The 18,632-nt window shown below is 47.5% G+C and overlaps 1 protein-coding gene across 1 annotated transcript in view; it reads right to left on the minus strand.

Annotated features, from left to right (window-relative positions):
- Nucleotides 1-16,403, minus strand: part of NXN (nucleoredoxin) — a 46,885-nt gene extending 30,482 nt beyond the window's left edge. The window contains exon 1 of the mRNA XM_041423114.1: nucleotides 16,048-16,403. Coding sequence (XP_041279048.1) covers nucleotides 16,048-16,365 — 318 coding nt within the window. The 5' untranslated portion in view covers nucleotides 16,366-16,403. The remainder of the gene's footprint in view (nucleotides 1-16,047) is intronic.
- Nucleotides 16,404-18,632: the final 2,229 nt, after the last annotated feature.

Genomic DNA, 18,632 nt, shown 5'->3' on the forward strand with positions numbered 1-18,632 from the left:
AAGCCAGGCTCCAACACACAACACTGGTCCAGACTTAAGATCAAACAAAACCCACGTTCAGATAAGCCAAAAGCAGACATCTGGCATTAGCAGCCTAAACTACACACTTCCTGGATGATCCAAACTTTATGCTACAGGTCAGAAATGCAAAGGAATTACCATCTTCTGGACTGAGCTGTTCAGCCTCCTCCTTGTTACTGTTTGCTGGAGAGTGATGCCTGTCCCTTCCCAGTTCACCCAGCACTGTAATTTATCACATGCTGCACCCAAAGGGCTGCATTAAGAAAACAGTACAGCTGCCAAGCCCTGAAAAGTGAGGATGTGCTGGAAATATGCTGTCTCTGTAGCTATAATCCAGTCCACTTGCAGGGGTCTTTACAGCATGGCCACATACCATGTGTGCACACAGTCCTGACGCAGTCAGAACCAAGAATAGATGCTCAACTAGAGGGGAATTACTCAGTTCTGGGTTTCAGCTGGTTGTGCATGCATAGCACTCAGCTCTCTTCACTTCACACTTTTCATGTGCTGCTCCAAGGCAAAAATGAAGGCGTCTTGCCACTACAGACTGGGATTCTTCTCAAAGGATTCTGAATTTATTTTCATAAAATCCTAGAGAACTACATTCACAACACCTCAGGTTTACAGATGAAGAAAAGAGTTACAGAGAAGCTCTGGGCACCCAGTTCCAGCATCAGCCTCCAGCTCCCTTTTAAAAAATAAATAGCACGGAGCGGCATTTTAAATGTTTGACGTACAACTTCCCATGAGATCATCTGCAGCAGGAGCACTCGGCACTTCTGCAACTCAACCCTCACCCTGGGGACCTGGGAAATCAAGTCCCTCGTTGTGCATGAAAAGCAATTTACCCAGCACCATCCCCGAGCCCTGCAGCAGCAGCAGAGCAGGAATTCCCATCTCCTTAAGCAGCACTTTATCCTCTCTTTTTCCATCACTTGCCTCATTCCCTCGCCTCCAACTCCATGAAGGGCTGAGGTCCTACACTTGGAACCCCATCCTTCACTGGGCTGCCTCAGCTGCCCTCCAGGAGCAGCAAGGGCAGGGGTGCCATGGAAAAAACCCATATGTGATCCCATAATTAGAAACGGCATTGTAATGTATACAGGGGGATGAATTAAGGTTGCAGAGGAATACTGTAAATTGAATGCACATTTTTTGTTCCATTTTACTGCTATTTTTTTTTTTTCCCTCTCCCTTATTGGGCTTTGGCTGCGTTTCAGATTAAGCTCCTAATAAGGGCTGGAGTTGGATGAGATTTTTTTCAGCCCATCAGATTGCAGCCTTCCAAGCCATTGAAATGAGATTCAAGCTGAACTTGAATTTTCAATAGCTTGGCCTAAAGGCGAGGGTGTTAACAACAGACCTGCCAACACCTTCTCCATACAAAATGTCTGAAAATATGTCTACACATCAAATGCTGCTCAGGCTCTGCTAGACAAAAGCCACAAAGCCAACATCTCAAATCCACTGCTGACTTGCTCAGCTGGTTCTCCTGCCAGTGAAGCTCATACATTTTCTCTGAAAATCACAGAACCTCTGTATTCTCTCTAGGAAATACAGCAACACAGCTGCTGTATTTCATTATGGTGAGTCAGGGTTGGGCTAAGGAGACATCAGGTAAAGCAGGTGGACACACAGGATGCAGGCACACACCAGTTCACACAACACAGTCTACTTAAATGATACAGCCCCAAAATTAAAGATATTCCAATGACACGCACAGGCTTTAATCAAGACCTCTGCCAGTACACATTTTTAAGTGCTGAAGTCTATTTCCTTGAGGGCATGAATGCTTCAGCTTCCATGCCACCAAAATTATTTCCATTTCACATTTCCAGTATGGCTGGACCAATGAACATCCATGGCTACTTTGGCCAGTGCTGCAGGGAGCAGAGCAGTGCAGGGAAGGTGCTCCTCCTCCTTTGATGAGAAACAATAAGAGAAAGGGAATTATGGTTTCTTGAACTGCATCCAAGGGAAAGTATGCCCTGCTGGAGTGCCAGGCAGGGCATCAACAGCAATGGAAATTTCAGCTTTCAAAGAAATAATACTCAAGAAGGGGGTGGGAATATCATGTAGGAGCTGAGGTGACACTAATCCCAAGGACTGTTTTACAAACTGTCACTTCTCTCCAATGAAATTAAATCCTCTGCAGAAAAATCATCTGGCTCCAACATCTTTTGGTAAGTAGAGCATAAACAGAAGGAAGACGAGCTCATAACTGAGCAGCAAATGGGCTCAGATGGGCTGCTACAGACAGGAGGGACAGCAACCTGACCACTGGGATTTTGCAATTTTCTTTGGGTGGTCACTGCAGGATCTTTTAACCCCACCTGGCCAACAAGGCTCTTCCAACACAATGGGGGCCCTCTGCTTATTGCAGGGTGGGAGAAAAGCACAGCAATTTCTGCAAGAAGGTCTGGACTTGATTATCAATTTACTTTCTTTAGTAACATTTAGCTAAGCAAGTGGGGAGGAACCCTGTTGTGTCCTGCAGTGGCTCTTCCCAGGGAAGCTGGAATGAGGCAGTTCATTCACCTGAGGAGCTGCTCACACCAATATCCATTTCCCTGCTGGGAGCTGCTTTCACCAGCACAAACAATAAACACTGAAAATGTGTGAGGAAATGGCACTTTGAAACCAGAAGGTGTCTGGCAGCTCTGTGTCAGCGTGATGTACCCTCCAGGGCAATTACACACCAGTTCCTGTAGCTTGGAGCTCTGAACAAAGCAAATGCTGTGAGTAATGGTGGAGGAAAAAAAAACCACAAAATGGCATGGAAAGTGTTTGCCCAAGCTCATGTCAGGCAGGACTTTTCTATCTCTGTGGCATGTCCAATCTGCTGAGCTACAGAAGAAATTTAATTTTACAAGGTTCATGTTCTCACCATTGCTCTGGCCATGAATCCACAGCACCAACACTGATGCACTTTCAGCTACTGCAATGATGATTGGAGGTATTTAACAGCTGAAGGAAAACACAGGTACAGCTTTTTTGCCCCTCATTTTTGTGTCACTAAGCAGCTGTAGGTGGATACAGGCAAAGCACTGACTTGCCCAGGGCCAGGCATGGTCTCATTGACTGCAGAGGGACAGAGCCAACATCCACATGGATCCTGATTCTCTTAAATTCACCAAAGCCTCTCCGGGGCCAGCCTCTGCTTCTGCACAAGGCAGGTTTATCCCCAGGGCCAGCAAATGCCGTGCGAGACACGCACACGCAGCAGCAGAGGGAAGACAAAATCTGTAGCTGTGCTAATTGGTGGAGTAATTACAAAGTAAAATACCAAACTAAATACCACAAGTCTGAGAATGAGCAAAGAACCCTTTCCCTTTCTGCCTCTCACAAATGATTTTCCACATCAAGAACCACCTCCACGGGCTCAGACAGATGTTTGAGCAGATGACCAAAAAATGTCAGGTATTTTTCTTTTCAATAGATTTGCATCCAGACAGGATGAAAAGCCCTTTCTCTTGAGCAATTGAGTTCTCCCCACAACAGACACGAGCTGGCATGTTCTGAGCATTTGGTATTTCAATCCCAATTAATAAAACAGTAATTGCTGCACCTAAGGGGTTCTCAGCTCTCTAAGAGGAAACACTTTATACATACACAGATTTTCCTAAGCTTTACCACTACATACTTAAGACATGGATTGAGGGATGAATCACAACTTCAAATTCTTCACTACTAAGCCTGGCAATCAACACTGCCACTTTCTGGCAAAGAAACCCTAAAAGCCTTCACCTGTGATGTCATCTGCTAACAGATTTACGTTTCGTGGGGCGCTCCCGTCCTGTGACTCCTTCACTGAGGAGGCAGCTGGGTAACAGGATTTGCTCTGGATTATCCCTGCTCTGGCTCTCAGGAGGGGAGGAAGCAGATGAAGATGCACTCAGCCAGAGATGGCAGCCACCACTTTTAGGGAACTCATTATGCCCCAGCCACCTGCCAGGTGTAAATCCCATTTCTAGTTTCAAGCCTGGAGAAGGCAGCACCATGGAGACAGAAGGGAGGTGAGGGAAGTCTGCACTTCCCCTTCCAGATCCCAAACCTGTGTGTCCACAAGGCAGGAGGCATCAAGCCTCACCTGTCACTGTAGGGGAGAGGTAACACAGTCCTACATAACCAACTGTAGGGTAAGGACCATCTCCTTCAAATGCAGTTCCCTGAACAGAGCCCAGCACAACAGACCCTGAGCCACCAGCAGGGCTGTAATCTCTGCCTGGGGTTATTATTTTCATAATTAGAGGGATGGCAGCAGACAGAGGTGGTATTTGGTGGCCTCTTAACCTAGAGACTTACTGGGGTTTATGCAGATGACTCCACTTTTTCAGCGGCAAAGCCTGCAGCAAATCCTCGTGGGGACAAACATCAAACCAGGATCTGGATGTGGCTCAACACAAGGCCACTGCTCGGTCAGCCAGAGCCAAAGAACAACACAAAACAGGCAGAGCTCAGAGGGACATTACATTTTAAAATTGAGTAAACCCTGCAATTCAAATCTGGGCTGTCTGAAGCAAAGAGACTTTTCAGGTGAGGCACCACTCCTTGCTCCAGCCTGGTCCTCATGCCTCCCTCCCTCCATCCATTCACCTGCTTTTCCCACACTCACCATCCCTCTCCAAAACATCTCCTCCCAGGCTAGGAGGCTCCTCCCAGCCTACCACATCCCCATCTTTCCACCTGAAGAGCCAATGGTCCCACGAAGCCAGCAGAGACATGCCTGCAGGGAAAGGCAGGGACACCCACCTACTCCTCTGCTTTACAACGCAGCAATTAACTGGTTTGAAAACTGCCTCTCTAGGCAAAAAACTCATCCTGGGAGCCACCAGGGTGACAAACATCTATTTGGTGTACCACCTAAGAGATAAACACCAATCGATGCCCTGGATGCTCCTGTCACACACAATAATTAAACCATCAGTCGAGACACAGCAAATTAATGCAGACAGAGAGGGACAAAGGAATGAAATAGTTTCACTTGAATCCTCACAGCTTAACAAAAGCAAAACCAGGCCAGACATATTGAGGAAAAAAGCAAAAGATAGAAGAAATCTCATTTAACAGTTGCTTTTCCCAGAGAGAAAAGCAGAAACCCAAGTATGCAGCAAACCAGGACCAGGCTGGGATGAAGAGAGGCACCCAGGGCATTGCTGTGCCACTGGCAGGAGCACACACAGGACACTCCTTTCTTGATCATCAAGAAAACACTGTAAGAGAGGCAGTCTGCAGGTCTCCAAAGACAAGGAGGAGGCAAAATCCCTGGAACAGCAGCCCATAGCGTTTTCCATCCCTTTAAGAAAGAAAGGAGTGGAAGCTGTGCCATACGTTAGCACTTAAGTAGTCCCTACCCTCAGTTTCCCACCATCTGTACTACTCTCTGAATCTCCCCTACTCATTTAATTTATTGCTGTGTGTCTCCGCCAAAATCAAAGACCTAAATATCAGCAATCTTGGTGGGAGGCATCCAGCTGCTCCAGCTCATTGTAGGAACAAACCCTATTTGTGCAAAGTCGCATTGAGAAAGCCGGGCAGCAAATCTCCCTTGGAACAACTTCCCATGCTTTCAGATTAGCAGATCAAGCTGCAGGCATTAAGACCTTTCCCCTTCTCTATCTGTGAAATCCAGTGCTTTAGGACACAAAAATGGGTCTTTTCTAACCCTGGAACGAAGCGATTTTGGAAGCACACGGCACAGCAGCAGCGGGGGGCAATGGCTGAGGGAAGCAGAGCTCAGTCTCATGGTCATGTTCATGTGCTGTGTGAGACGGGGCTTTTCTGGGAGGCTGGAGTGCTGGGAGCTGCAAATCACAGCTGTGGCAGAGGCACAGCCCCACTCTGGTCACTCATCCAGCCCCTTCTCACCTCTGCCTCCTTGCCCGTGGGGTGAAGCCAGCAGGATTTCCCTAAGCAGGCGTCAATTTGCAAATTTCCAAGCAGAGATTACAGGGAAGAGCTCATTAGAAGCAGCCTGTAATGTAACAGCACAATGACCTCTGTTCTATGGCCACAAACCTGAATCAAAAAGGGAGCATCCTAAAAAATCGTAGAGTCATCAGCCTCTCAGAAGCAAATAAGCACAGTTCCCTGCCCTCTTAAAACACCAGATATCAGCTGATAAAAGAGGAGCAATCCTGCAAGCCAAACACCCAGGCAGTACTTGCAAGGCAGGATTTGTAGCCTGGTGCTCTTTGATTTGCTCTGAGAGTGACAGAACAGCAGTCAGAAAAACATGAAGGGGAAGAACATTTTTAATGTTCTGGTGACCCATCTGATGCGGAAAATCCCACCAGACCCAAGACTGTGCACAAGGACTGGGGTGCTGCTGTTGCTCAGACCCTGAGCTGTGCTTGGAAGGGGAGGCAGAGGGACAGCAGCCCCTCAGTGGGGCTGGGGACACCACAGACCCCAAAAGCTCTTAGACTCACTTGGTTCTCAGGGGCTGAAACAGTCACACAAAGGAATTTTCATCTGCTTCACTGATCTGACAGCAGATCTGGAAATTGTCGTCTCCTTCCCACGCCATCACACAGCTTGGTTCATTTGAAACCTGTTTTATCCTGGCTCAGTTCAGCTTGTCTTACTCCTGCACACAACAGCAGCAGCCAAGCAGAGAGTGGACAAACTGGGACCCCCAGTGAGGGGGAAGTGGATGCTGAACTGCAAACACGAGGGCACAGCCCACAACCAAAACACTCCACACACATCCCCAGCCCAGCGTGCAACCTTTCAACCAGCAGCGAGCACGAGGGGATGGAGCCGAGATCCCTGGCAACACCACTAAAACCCCTGTGTTTCTCCTTTATTTTGGGAGAGGCAGAATAATCCTCTTGAACTACCCAAGTAGGGGAGAACCAACATCTGTTCAGATTCAACAGCTTGGGTCTCACTGCTTCAGCCCCAGCTCTTTCCTGGCGGCTGGGGAAGGTCTCTAGCTTTTATTCAAAGGCACTGCCCTCATGCAGGGCCTTTCAGCAGAGGCTTGCAGAGCACCTCACAGACATTTAATTAAATCCTACAGCCCGCCCCGGTGAGGAAGGGATTATAAACAGGCCCCTGGCTCAGGCAGCAGCTCAGCAGCACAAGCATCTCTTTCTGTGGTATGGCTCACTGCAGGAGTGCAGCAGTCCCAGCTCCACCGAGCTGCTAAATACACATCAAACAGTCCAGAGGCTTTGGAGAGCCAGCAGAGCAGAGCAGAGTGGCCAGGAGCATCCTCTGATGGGATGGGTAGGGGCCCCTCTCCACTCTCAGAGCCACAGCAAGTAGATGGGTTTAGAGACAACAAATCCGTGTTTTGTTACCCTCCTGCAAATTAAACTACACATTTCCAAAATATGGCATTCCTGATGACCAATTCATCCACCCAACAGCCCTGGGAACTTCATAAAATGGAAAACCACCTTTTTTTCCTTTCTTTTTTTCCCCCCCATGCTCACCTATGGAGTGAGACTTTTGCTGGCTGAATTACATCTATTTAAACAAAAGTAAGTTCAGACATCTGCCTTTGCACAGTGTCAGCTGCGAGAAATGAGCTAACATCCAGATGCAGTGGCATGTCAGGATTAGCCCAGGCTGGGGCAGGAATGCTTCCATGTATGGAAAAATATTGGAGCAGTGAAACCATAAGCTTGGAGCTGAGTGAAGTGAGAGGCCCTGTCAATGAAATTGCAGGCTCAGGTTTAGAGGACTTAGCAGCTCAGATCTGCCATAAGATCCTCAGTGTGTATTACAATAAATTTCACACTTTTTCCAAAAGGGACTCCTACAGCAATGCTGAGAGTCATGAGGGTGAGATCCTGCACCCCTGTGTTTGCTCTGGAAGCCAGGCTGGAACTGCTGGGTACCATTAATGCTCCCCACACCCGGCACGGGCTCGGGCATTGATGGAGACGTTTTGGCTGCTGCTCGCCCATCCCTGGGCTGCTGCCTTCTGCCCAGCAGGATTTATCAAAGCCAGCTCGGAGCTGGAAGGAAGGATGAAGCAGTGGCAACTCAAAAGCAAATGCTGAGCTGGATCAGCTTGGCTGGGGAAGCAATGCCTGCTTCTGCCACTGTCGTGGCAAGGGCAGTGACTGCCAGGGCAGGGGGAGAGAGCCAGAGAAGTGTCCCAGTCAGCCTGACACAAATCAAACAGGCTCGTTCCTCAGCATCCTGAGCTAACACTAATGAAATCATAGCTATGACTTCATCTCTCCAGTGGGAATCTCTTGGGAACAAGGGAGAACTAGAATTTCTCTCTCCGGCTCGCTCATGCAGTTGCAATTTGTTTCAGTCGCCTTATGCTCTCTTCTGCAAACATTACTTAATTCTAACCCAGATTTTTAAATCCTTGCCCTGAAATGTAAAATAATGTTTTCTTCTCAGCTGTCAAAGCCCAGCCTTGCTGAGATCCCTCCTGGCAGGATCTGACCCTTTGTGCCAGCTGCCACCCACTCCCTGGGGTCTCAGCCCACAGCTGAGGACGCCACCAGCTATTTTTCAGACCTCAAACATGTAACTAAAATCTGGTTACTCTTGCCAAATTAATTTTAAATAGAGACTTTTGCACCTTTTCTCCATTAAAATATTTTAAAGTCAGACTGGATTCAGCCACAGTTGCAAAGACAGACAAAATGTTGCAGGAGGACCCTGGAGCTTCCCTCCTTGGCTGGGCAGGACAGATTCCAATGCTGCAAAAACCACCCAGCAATGAATGTCTCACACCACCCTGCTGCTACAGTGCCTTGTCTGCCTGGAGATTCATCCAAGAATTGTCCCAGGGTATCCCTGCTGCCTTCCCTCATCACAAGCTGTGGTGAGGGTTTGCTCCCCTTCCTTCCACCACTCCTGGCTGCCACAGCTGGAGCAGCACCTATCTCTAGGAATGCATCCTTTAGGAACCAGATTCTCTGTGGTGTTTGGGCTCTCCCCTGCACCCCCACACTGCCCTGTGCCTTGTTGAGGCCTCCCATCCCTTTGTTTTTAGGCCAGAGGGGCTTGCTGAGCCCCAGCATGGGTTTGATCAGATTGCAGATGCTCGGCTACTGCCCTGATGCAACTGAGCAGTCAGTCAGTCACTCACACTAAATAAAGACTGCAAATCAGTTACATATTAATTGTTGGTTGCAATTGTTCTCAGTGCTGACAGACAGACGTGAGAATATGCAGAAAACATTCCTGCATCTTTTTAGTTCCGCCCTTCCATTAGTTGTGTGTACTCTATGCCAAATCAATAAGAGACTGCATTTTCCCTGAAAAACTGAGATGTTGAAAACGTGATCAGCTATGAGACAAGGCACACATGTTGTAATCTGAAATACTCATATAATTCACTCTCCCATGAGAGAATTTAACAGGTCTATCTGCTTACTTGTCAACTCATCCCACTCCCAGCTTCTCCATTGACCCTGTCTTTAATTTACAACCTACAGATTTAACCCTGATTGTGGTTTTTTGCCTACAGAGCATCAGCTGAGAAGCAGCAGTTTCAGCCAGCACAGAGGAAGCTGCTCTGCAGAGGGACATCAAGGCAGTGCTGGAGAAAGCCCCTTCCCCAGAACACCCCCTAGACCCCCATCTGGGCTCCCACCTCAAGAACAGAGAGGAATTAATGCGCCCAAAGCCCAAGCTGTAATGAATCCAAGCACCTTACCCAGGCTGGCAGTACTCCCTCCTTTCCCAACCGTTATTATCTGGAGATGGCACAAAGTGATCTCTCTACAAAAACATTTCAAACCTATCGTGCATTACACTGTGATGTGCCATGGAACCAGTTTAGAGAGCACATGCAGCTAGAAAGTCGTGATTATTCAGTATTCAACCCAGCCTGAAAGCTCAGGAGTCAGCTTGTATCTGCTGAAAGCAGGGGGCCTGAAATTATCCGTGAATAGTTCAAAGCTGCAGTTAATTCAACATCTCGACTTTCAAAAGCATAAAAATCACAGATTCCTGGAGCGTGTAAGCTTTTCAAAAATTACAAACTACTAACTGTCAAATCAAAGCAGCAAATAGAAATCCACATGGCTGATAAGACAAATAGTTGCATTTTAAAGAGTAATTAAATATCACTTTGGAATATTTTGCTTGGAACTTGTTTCCCTGATAAAAACAATGGGGAGGGGAAGGAGGAGGAAGCAATCCACACACACCAATAAGTTTCTCATCAAACAAATTCTCAGGCAAGCACTGCTCAAATTTGTTTTGCTGAATTCAGAGTTCAGCTTGCTGTACAACAGCCTCCCATGGCCTCTTAGTTTCCCCTAGATCCCTACATTTCACATCAAACTCTAGCAATAAGGAGGAGACAACCCCTATGTTGAATCTGGATTGTTGGAGAGGAGCGCTGGGACAAGAATTACCATGGTGTGGTCACTAAAAACTGCAATATTTTCTGATTTGACTTAGATTAAAACCATGCCCCAACTTTCATGCTGGGAGCATGGCTGAAAAAAAAACAGGAATGCAAAACAGAGAGCTCTACCCAGATGCAATTCAGAAGTGAAACCTTACCCCAGTCCCACACACTCACCTCACAAAGTTCTGCTTTGAAACACTAAAAGTTTGTCCATGAGAAAGGATCAAAAAACTCCAAGCCATCCTGGACTCTTCCAAAACCCCAACCTGCCAGCAATGAACTCACCAAGAATTTCACCCAAACTTTCTAGTACTAAGCAATATTTGTGGGCAACAATACAAAAGGACTGAGTAGTGAACAAGGAGACAGCTACTGCATTTCAAACTAAAATGTTATTGAACCACTTGAAGAAGCCACCATCCAAAGGACAGGCAAACCTGCTGTCAGTTTTTGGGATGGGATGTGTATAGAGCCCTGTTCAAGAACCAATCAGGTGATCAGCAAACTGCTCGTCCCCACCCTGGAGCCAGGAGGATTTGATAATGGAAAGATGCCCAAGACTTCCAGAGCAGGTCCTAAAACGTGGGCAATTACCCACTGAAGGATGTAATAAACACCACAGCAGACTACACGTCAGCAAGACTTTTAAAATACTAATTTTCCCCTAGGGAAAGTGCTCAGGCAGGCAACAGTTTGGATGTGGGGGGAAATCCAACCTCCACGGACGCCAGTGGTGTTTTTGCAACTCTTGCAGGACCAGGACACAGTCCCCAGACTTGCAGCCTCCTGATGCTTATGGGGATTTCACAGAAGGATTAAGGTCTTGGCATGAGAGAGGACTGCTAATTGCATGGAGGGTGACTGCAAAGCTGTGTAAAACACACAGAGAAATAATTTGGAAAAAGGGCATCAACAACAACAACAAGGAGTCAAAATGTTTTGGCTTCGATGTCATCTGCACAATGTGGAAATACTGAATAGCTTATTCCTCACTCATAATTGGAGTTCACTGTTGAACGTCTCCAAAATCGCAGGGAAAAACGCTCCATTGTTCTGCACTTTCTTTTGTAAAGCTGTTACGTGTTCAGCCTCTAAAGAATGCATTTTTGGAGAAGAACTATGCACTGATTACTTTACAAAGTAAAGTTCCTTTGCTCAGTCCTGCAACCTGAGAGTAACGAATGAAATTGTCAACCGTGCATTTTTAAACGAACGTTTTCATTTCAACATCTGGATTAAGATGCCACAATGAAAAACAGCACGCAGGCTTCCCTCTGCTCCCTTCATACATCTCCCATTCTTACATTTCAGAACCAGCGAAGTTTCAAAGCAAACAAAGAATCAGTTGGTGTTGCTAATGCCTTGCTTCTTACTCAATAGCCTGATGTCATGAAAAGACCATATTTTTCAAATCTACAGCTCCGTGAGCCAAGGAGTTCATATACATTCCCACCCCAGAAATATAAAGTCAGGAATACAGCTGAAAGTGATTACTTAGATATTTTTATATGATGAAATTCAAAAGCTGCTTCAAGTGATTTACAAAATCTTCTGTAAGACAAATCCCACATCTGTGCTGACCACTTGCCTCCCAGATCTCAGCAGATGGCAACTGCAAACAGACAAGTTCTGAGTCCTGAAAATTAGGGTGTACCTTAAACCGTAATCAAGGGTTTGAAGATTTTTCCTCCACAAAAAAATTGTGGACAGTCTAATCTAATGACCTTTCTATCTTCTCCCTACCATTTCTTGTACGAAGTCTACACACAAAATTAGTACCTGGTGTTTTATTAGGAGAGGCTCCCACGGCAGATGCTCTTTTCAGATAAAGGGAAAACACTCTGTCCCAACCAAAGGAAATTTACCAGTGTGAGCAAAGGGAGATCCTCAAATTGTTTTCAGATACTTGACTGGATAATCAGAGAAAAACAATCAACATGTTTTGCATTTGTTTAAATCCAGAACAGAAGCATCTCAGCCTTCCCAAGAAGAATCTGTACAAAACTCAACCAGATGCATAAATACAGCAGAAAAACACAAAACACAAGCGAGGCAAAGCACAGCCCCAGCGCCACTGCGGCACTGTGTGGATGCACCAAGGAAGTGTCAGGAGAAAACTCAAGATTAAAAATAATGAGAATGGTGACTGGGCCAAGAAAGTAACAAGTAAAAACAAAAGCAAAGGCAAATAAACAACAGCAAAAGACAAACTGCTGCTCCCTCTCTGTAGAGTTTTTTCTCCTCCAGCACTCTCCTTTCTCCCACTTCTATGTGGAACCACGTGAGAGGATCTACTCAATGGAGAATGTGGATGGTTTATAATTTTTTAGCAAAGATGACCAAGATGTCCCACAGCAACACAGCAGGAGAGCACTCCTCCAACAGCCTGCGTGCCATAAGGCCTTGAAAAGCACCCAAATTCACCCTGAGTGTAGGTGGACTCAGCAGCAGGGATGGTGTGGAGCTCACCAGGAGAAGTCTGGGATCCTTCCGACAGCAGGAAGGGAGACAGCTCGCTCTGGCTGCTGGGGGACATCAGGGCATGGAGGCAGATGGGGGCTGTTTACTGAGGCTCTCAGCAGCAATCAGGATCTTAAAGCTGTTATTAAATCAACCCTCCAGAACTCGAGCAGATGTCCGTGCAAACAGACAGCAACGGGGTGATGTTAAACCAAAATCACAACCAAAACAAAGACACCGAGCGGCGTCTTCTGCCCATTGCTGTGCTCAGCCACACCAGGCATTATCAGAAGACAAATCAATCACCAAAAGCTACCTGTGGCTGCCCAAATCCAGGCCTGAACAACTTAACTGAGGGACGTGCACCACGAGTTAAAAGCCTCCAATCTCATTTGGCCCATTCTGGTTTTGTCCTTGAAAAAAACCCACCCAATAATAGGTCTGGCTGTGGCTCAGACAGAGGCATAATGCCATCCTCCTCATTAATCAAAGGCTTTCCCCAGGGCCAGATGTTTGCTGACTTGTACTGCTTTCTTTTATTACTGGTTTGGAGGCAAAAATTGCTGTGTGCTGAAGTTACTCCAATTGAAATGGCTGTCCCTGGTAACTGCACCCCGGCATTATTGAGTTACCGAGGCATTCAACGAAGAGTGGCTGTTTGCTTTGAAAATTCCATCTACTTTTCCCAATAACCATCAGAGTAAGACATTAATTTACTTTTAGGACTGTGGGAATTGTACTGCAAATGCAGAAAGGAGCCTGGGTTTTAAGATCTATCAACATTTGGTGCCCAGGGTTTGGAAGAAGGAGAGACGTAGAAAAATGCAGAGTATACCAGAGAAGGGCAATGGTAGATGGACCTTAAAAGTCATTTTTTTTAACAACACTGAGCAACAAAAGTGATGCTTTTCTATAGGATAGGAAGCCATCATCTCTCCACAAAGCTTTCATGGCCTCAGTAAATAAAGTAACCAACCCACAGTGGGAAGAGTTGGCTTGAAAGGACTTCTGGAGGTCTTTGAACCTGGGCATCACCCACATTCAACCCTGCTGAGCAGACCTTCTCCCAAACAAGCCCTGTAACCTGCAAGGATGGGGAGCTGAGAGCTCAGGGACAGAGCTCTCAGTGTTCCCACCCCTCTTGCTGTCTCTACCCTGCATTTATTATATCCCTTTTTTTCCCATAAATCTGTATAATTCGCTGGGGTTTAGGAGTATCCCTTAGTGCAAAGGAACCATAACTCAAAAGCACTGCCTACATTCCTCTAATGCTTTTGTTTTAAAACAAATTAAGCCCGTGAGGTACTGAACATATGCTCGACATCCCCAGCTCTCGCTGGCATGTTTTTGAAAAATACAAAGTTTGTGCTTTTCTGGGGAGTCAGGTCATTAACCCGACTATTGAAAAAATCAGCCTATTATACAAGGAAACTTCTAACTGCCTGAGCTACAGGTTATAAATCTCCTGTTTAGAAATCTGATATCCTGACATAATTGCCCTTACAACTTACAAATAGGTTCTCTGTTATCCGTAGATTAAGCTTCCTCCAAAGCCACATCACATCTGCTTAGTTTTGAAAATATACAGCATGAGCTTCAATTACTTTACACTCCACACAAAAATAATCCTGAATTTAACTCAGGGCTTCTTGGAATAAGAGTTTAAGACCCCATAATCTTTTTATTTCATGTTTTCTTGCAATCTAATAGATGGAAGCATCGGCCAGCACGTAAAATTAATGCCACCTTCCACTTCTATGATTTCCCAACCATTTAACTACATTGCAGTGGAATTTTTAAAGCAAATACAGCAAGCAGAAGTCCCACCATCTAAATAATCTGAAATGTTCTGTAGGGAAATGGTCAGGTACTAATTGGAACCACAGTGTTTTCACATCCCTGTAGGAAGAGGGTTTGGTTTAAAAGAAACCTGAGTTAAACTGTAGTTTCTCTGAAGGATGAAGCTTCTGTTGCAGCTCCTCTGATTAATGAAACTGCTCAGAACCTGAGCACTTGGGTGAGCTCCCAGTTAGAAGTGTCTGGACTTCAAAGGGGCAAACTGGGGGCCTTGGGCAGCATTATCATCCAGTGCACAGCATTAAATACGGGAGAGTTTTTGCAGAACTGGGCACTTAGTGACAAAAAAACGACAGCAAATAAGGGAAAAAAAGGCAAATCCATGTTTCAAAGCTACACCTCTTAGCAGCAGGGACATCACACGGCACTGCCAGACAACAGCCAGCTATTCCTTAAACAATTCCTTCACCTAAGGAACAGAGCAGAGCTCAGAGACCCATCCTGGAAGATGTTATCCCTCTCATCACAACACAGTGTCCAGACACAGGGGATTCCTGAGGGGGCTCAGCCACCCCCGGCCCTGCAGGCACCAGCGTTATCCCCATCCCAACCAAAGCTGAGCCACAGTCTGCCTCAACCACTAGCCAGAAAGATGGTTAGAAATGGCACTGTGGGGCACCATCTTTTCAATTCTTACTCAATTGCTTCCAGAGATTAGATTTGTAAAGAGGTGGGGTTTTTTTTGTTTTGTTTTGTTTTCTTTTTTCCCTTTTAAGCGTTGCACGCCCGTTGGGAAGTGGCGGCTCAGCCTGTGCCTTCCTTTTCCTCGCAGCCTGCTCTGTCTGCACCTTAGCGTGCTTTCTGTCCATTATCTTTCAGATTAAACTCTACGGATGAGAGGCTGTAACTTGCAGAGAGTACCGAGCACACCAAACGAGAGGAACAAACCCCATCCCACAAACTGGCCGGGCAGCTTCGCCAGCAGCTCCCGGCCGAGCCGGGCTCACTCGCTCCTCAACCACCGCGTGTCCTCCCACGGCTGGCGGGGGCCACGGCTCCTTTCCGTGCCCAAACCCACTCAGGAGCCCACGGGCACCGTGTCCGCTGCCCTCGCCAAGCTCTGCTTTCCCCGGGTGCCCACCGGAGCGACGTCGGGCACGGAGGAGCTGCTCCCCTCACACCTCACCTGCAGCCCCGCTCCCCTGAGGGGCCCGGCGGTGAGCACGATGCCCAGCCCAGGCTCCCCTCCCGCGGGGCTCCCCCGGTGCCGCGGCTCCCAGGCCCCGCGGGACAGCAGCCGCCACCTCCCCGCCGCTTCCCCGGCTCCCCGGGGAACTTTCTGGAAGGCGCCCAGCCCCGGCCGAGCCCCGCGGCCCCCAGACAAAGCCCGGGGCGCGCCCCGCCGCCCCCCGCCCGGCCGCGGGTCTCACCTTGCGGTGCTTGTCGGCGAAGGGCAGCGCCAGCCAGGGCATGGCCCGCACCGCCTCCTGCCACTGCTGCTGCTCCTGCTCCGCCGACACGAAGACGATCTCGAGGCGCTGCCCGCCGCCCGCCGCCGCCTCCCCCCTGAAGCGCCCGTAGAAGGCGGCCAGGCTGGCGCCGAGCTGCGCGCAGGGGCCGCCGAGGCTGCAGCCGAAGTAGAGCCCCACCAGGGACACCCCGCGGGCGGCCAGCGCCGACACGGCCACCTCCTCGCCGTCGGCGGCCACCAGCACCTCTCCCAGCACGTCGGTGAGCGCGCCCGCCATCCCGCTCCGCTCCCGCTGCGCGCCCGCTCCGCCCCCCCCGGCCCCTCAGAGCCGCGGCCGGCCGGGCCCGGGCACGGGGCAAAGCACGGCGGGCTGCTCGCTGACACGGAGCTCGGCTGGGTGCGGTGCTGGGGGGAAATTCTTCCCTGAGAGGGGAAGCGCTGGCGCGGCTTGGTCGGAGAAGCTGTGGGCGTCCCGTCGCTGGAGCGTCCGAGGCCAGGCTGGATGTGGCTCGGAGCAGCCTGCTCCGGTGGGAGGTCTGCCAGCCTGTGGGAGACCTGTGGTGGCACAGAAGCTGCTGGGAGGAGAAAAGACCTTTGAGGTCACGAGTCCAAGCCAAGCCATGTCAAACAGAGCATGGCACTGAGTGCCACATCCAGCCTTCCTTAAACACCTCCAGGGATGGTGACTCCACCACCTCCCTGCGCAGCCCGTTCCAGTGCCCAATCGCTTTTTCTGCGACGAACTTCTTCCTAATGTCCAGCCTAAACCTCCCCTGGTGCAGTTTAACACCGTCCTCTTGTCCTGTCGCTGTTACCTGGGAGCAGAGGCTGAGCCTCGCCTGGCCACAAGGTCCTTTCAGCGAGTGCCAGAGAATGGTAAGGTCACCCCTGAGCCTCCTTTTCTCCAGGCTAAGCATCCCCAATTCCCTCAGCCACTCCTCCCAGGACTCCTTCCACAAGCTCCCTTCCAACCCAAACCATTCTGTGACTGCCGCTGGCCCCATGAGGCTAGATCCAGCCTCCCCGAAGCCCACAGATTTATTCCTTTCTTTGTTTCCAAAATTGAACATAAATGCATATTTACCCCTATCAAATGCAGGCAGAAAAACCCAAAAGCCAATCCAGAAGCATAAACATAAATTGGGCTGCGTTGAGTTACACCGTCTGGCTGGCTGGGATACAGAAAGGAAATAAAGCAGAGACAGTGACATGCAAACCAGGCTGTAAAATGTATTTGCTCTTTGTAATCAAAGTCTGCAATCTGCAAGCCTGCAGAATTCACTGCGGGATCCTCAGCTGCTCCCGACTGATGTCCACACTGCAAAAGAGCCCCAAAACAGCACACTGAAATCTTACTATCTACTGCAATAAACACCTTTATTTTTACAACCCTTCCTTATTTGGTTTCTCGTTACTGTTGTTGCTTTCAATTGTATTTAAAATCGTTGTGTAGCATGCAGAGCCATTAGGGGATGCTTTATAAATACAATTAATTATCATTATTCTTATTATTACAGCTTTACAATCTCTCTTTTCTCTTGCCAAGACCTGCTCCCTAGAGGTGGTTCAAAGCAGGAGAAGTTTTGTCTTGTTTTTTATTTGTCCTTCCTTATCTGCCTTAATTAAGTATCTGGGTTCTTCAGGGCAGGGAAGCTGTTTTTTAAGTCTGCAATCCTGAACTCAACCAACCCATGCAGCAAGAGAAATATTCTGCTGTAAAAATAACATTTATGGCTGCAGTTAATACATCTGGCCCTGCTTTTAGTGAACAAAGCAGGAGGAAGATTCTCTGAAACACAGAAGAAGTTAAAAGCATTTGTCTCTTAAGGAACAATAAAATAAAATGAGGAAACAACTGTTCTTAATGAAAAAAATTCACAAGGTGAGGTGTGACTGAACTGAAGTTACACCATGAGAGAGCTTAAAATGTGGTGGGTGAGTGTTTGTCCAGGTGCTGGTTCTGCAGCAGCAGAATCACAGATTCAGGATGCCCATCTGAGAACCAGCTTGAGACACTGGAATTAAAGAGCCAGGACAGCATCCCAAGGTTTTTAATAAGCAGTTTCTTGTCCATATAGAGCCAGTGCCTGTGTGCATTTTTCTAACTCTTATTTATTTTTTATAAGTAGTGGAGTTTTAAAAATATTATTTATATAATTAATGTATGTTCTATTAGTTTATATTAATTTACACTATAATATATATTATATATATATATATATACACACTTGTTTATTATATTTAATCTATTTATAAAATAAATTTAATTTCTTTTATTTCAAATATATATTTTGTCAAGCATATTTAGCCAATTTTTTTTCTCCCCAAAAAATATTTGACGTACATTTGGCTAATGATTGGTACATTTCTGTAAGAGACACCCGGTGTCTCTTAAACATCAGGGTCTTGAAAAATAAGCTCATTAGGGTCTTGAAAAATACAAACACTGACGGAATGAGGCAGGGATAAAAATGCCGGGCCCGAGGAGCGGAGAGAAGAGCGGCTGGGAAAGGGGATCCGTGTTCCCCCCGTTCCCTGCCGGGG

The sequence above is a fragment of the Onychostruthus taczanowskii genome, unplaced genomic scaffold (assembly GCF_017590055.1).
Source record: "Onychostruthus taczanowskii isolate IOZ18803 unplaced genomic scaffold, ASM1759005v1 scaffold75, whole genome shotgun sequence".
NCBI lineage: Eukaryota > Metazoa > Chordata > Aves > Passeriformes > Passeridae > Onychostruthus > Onychostruthus taczanowskii.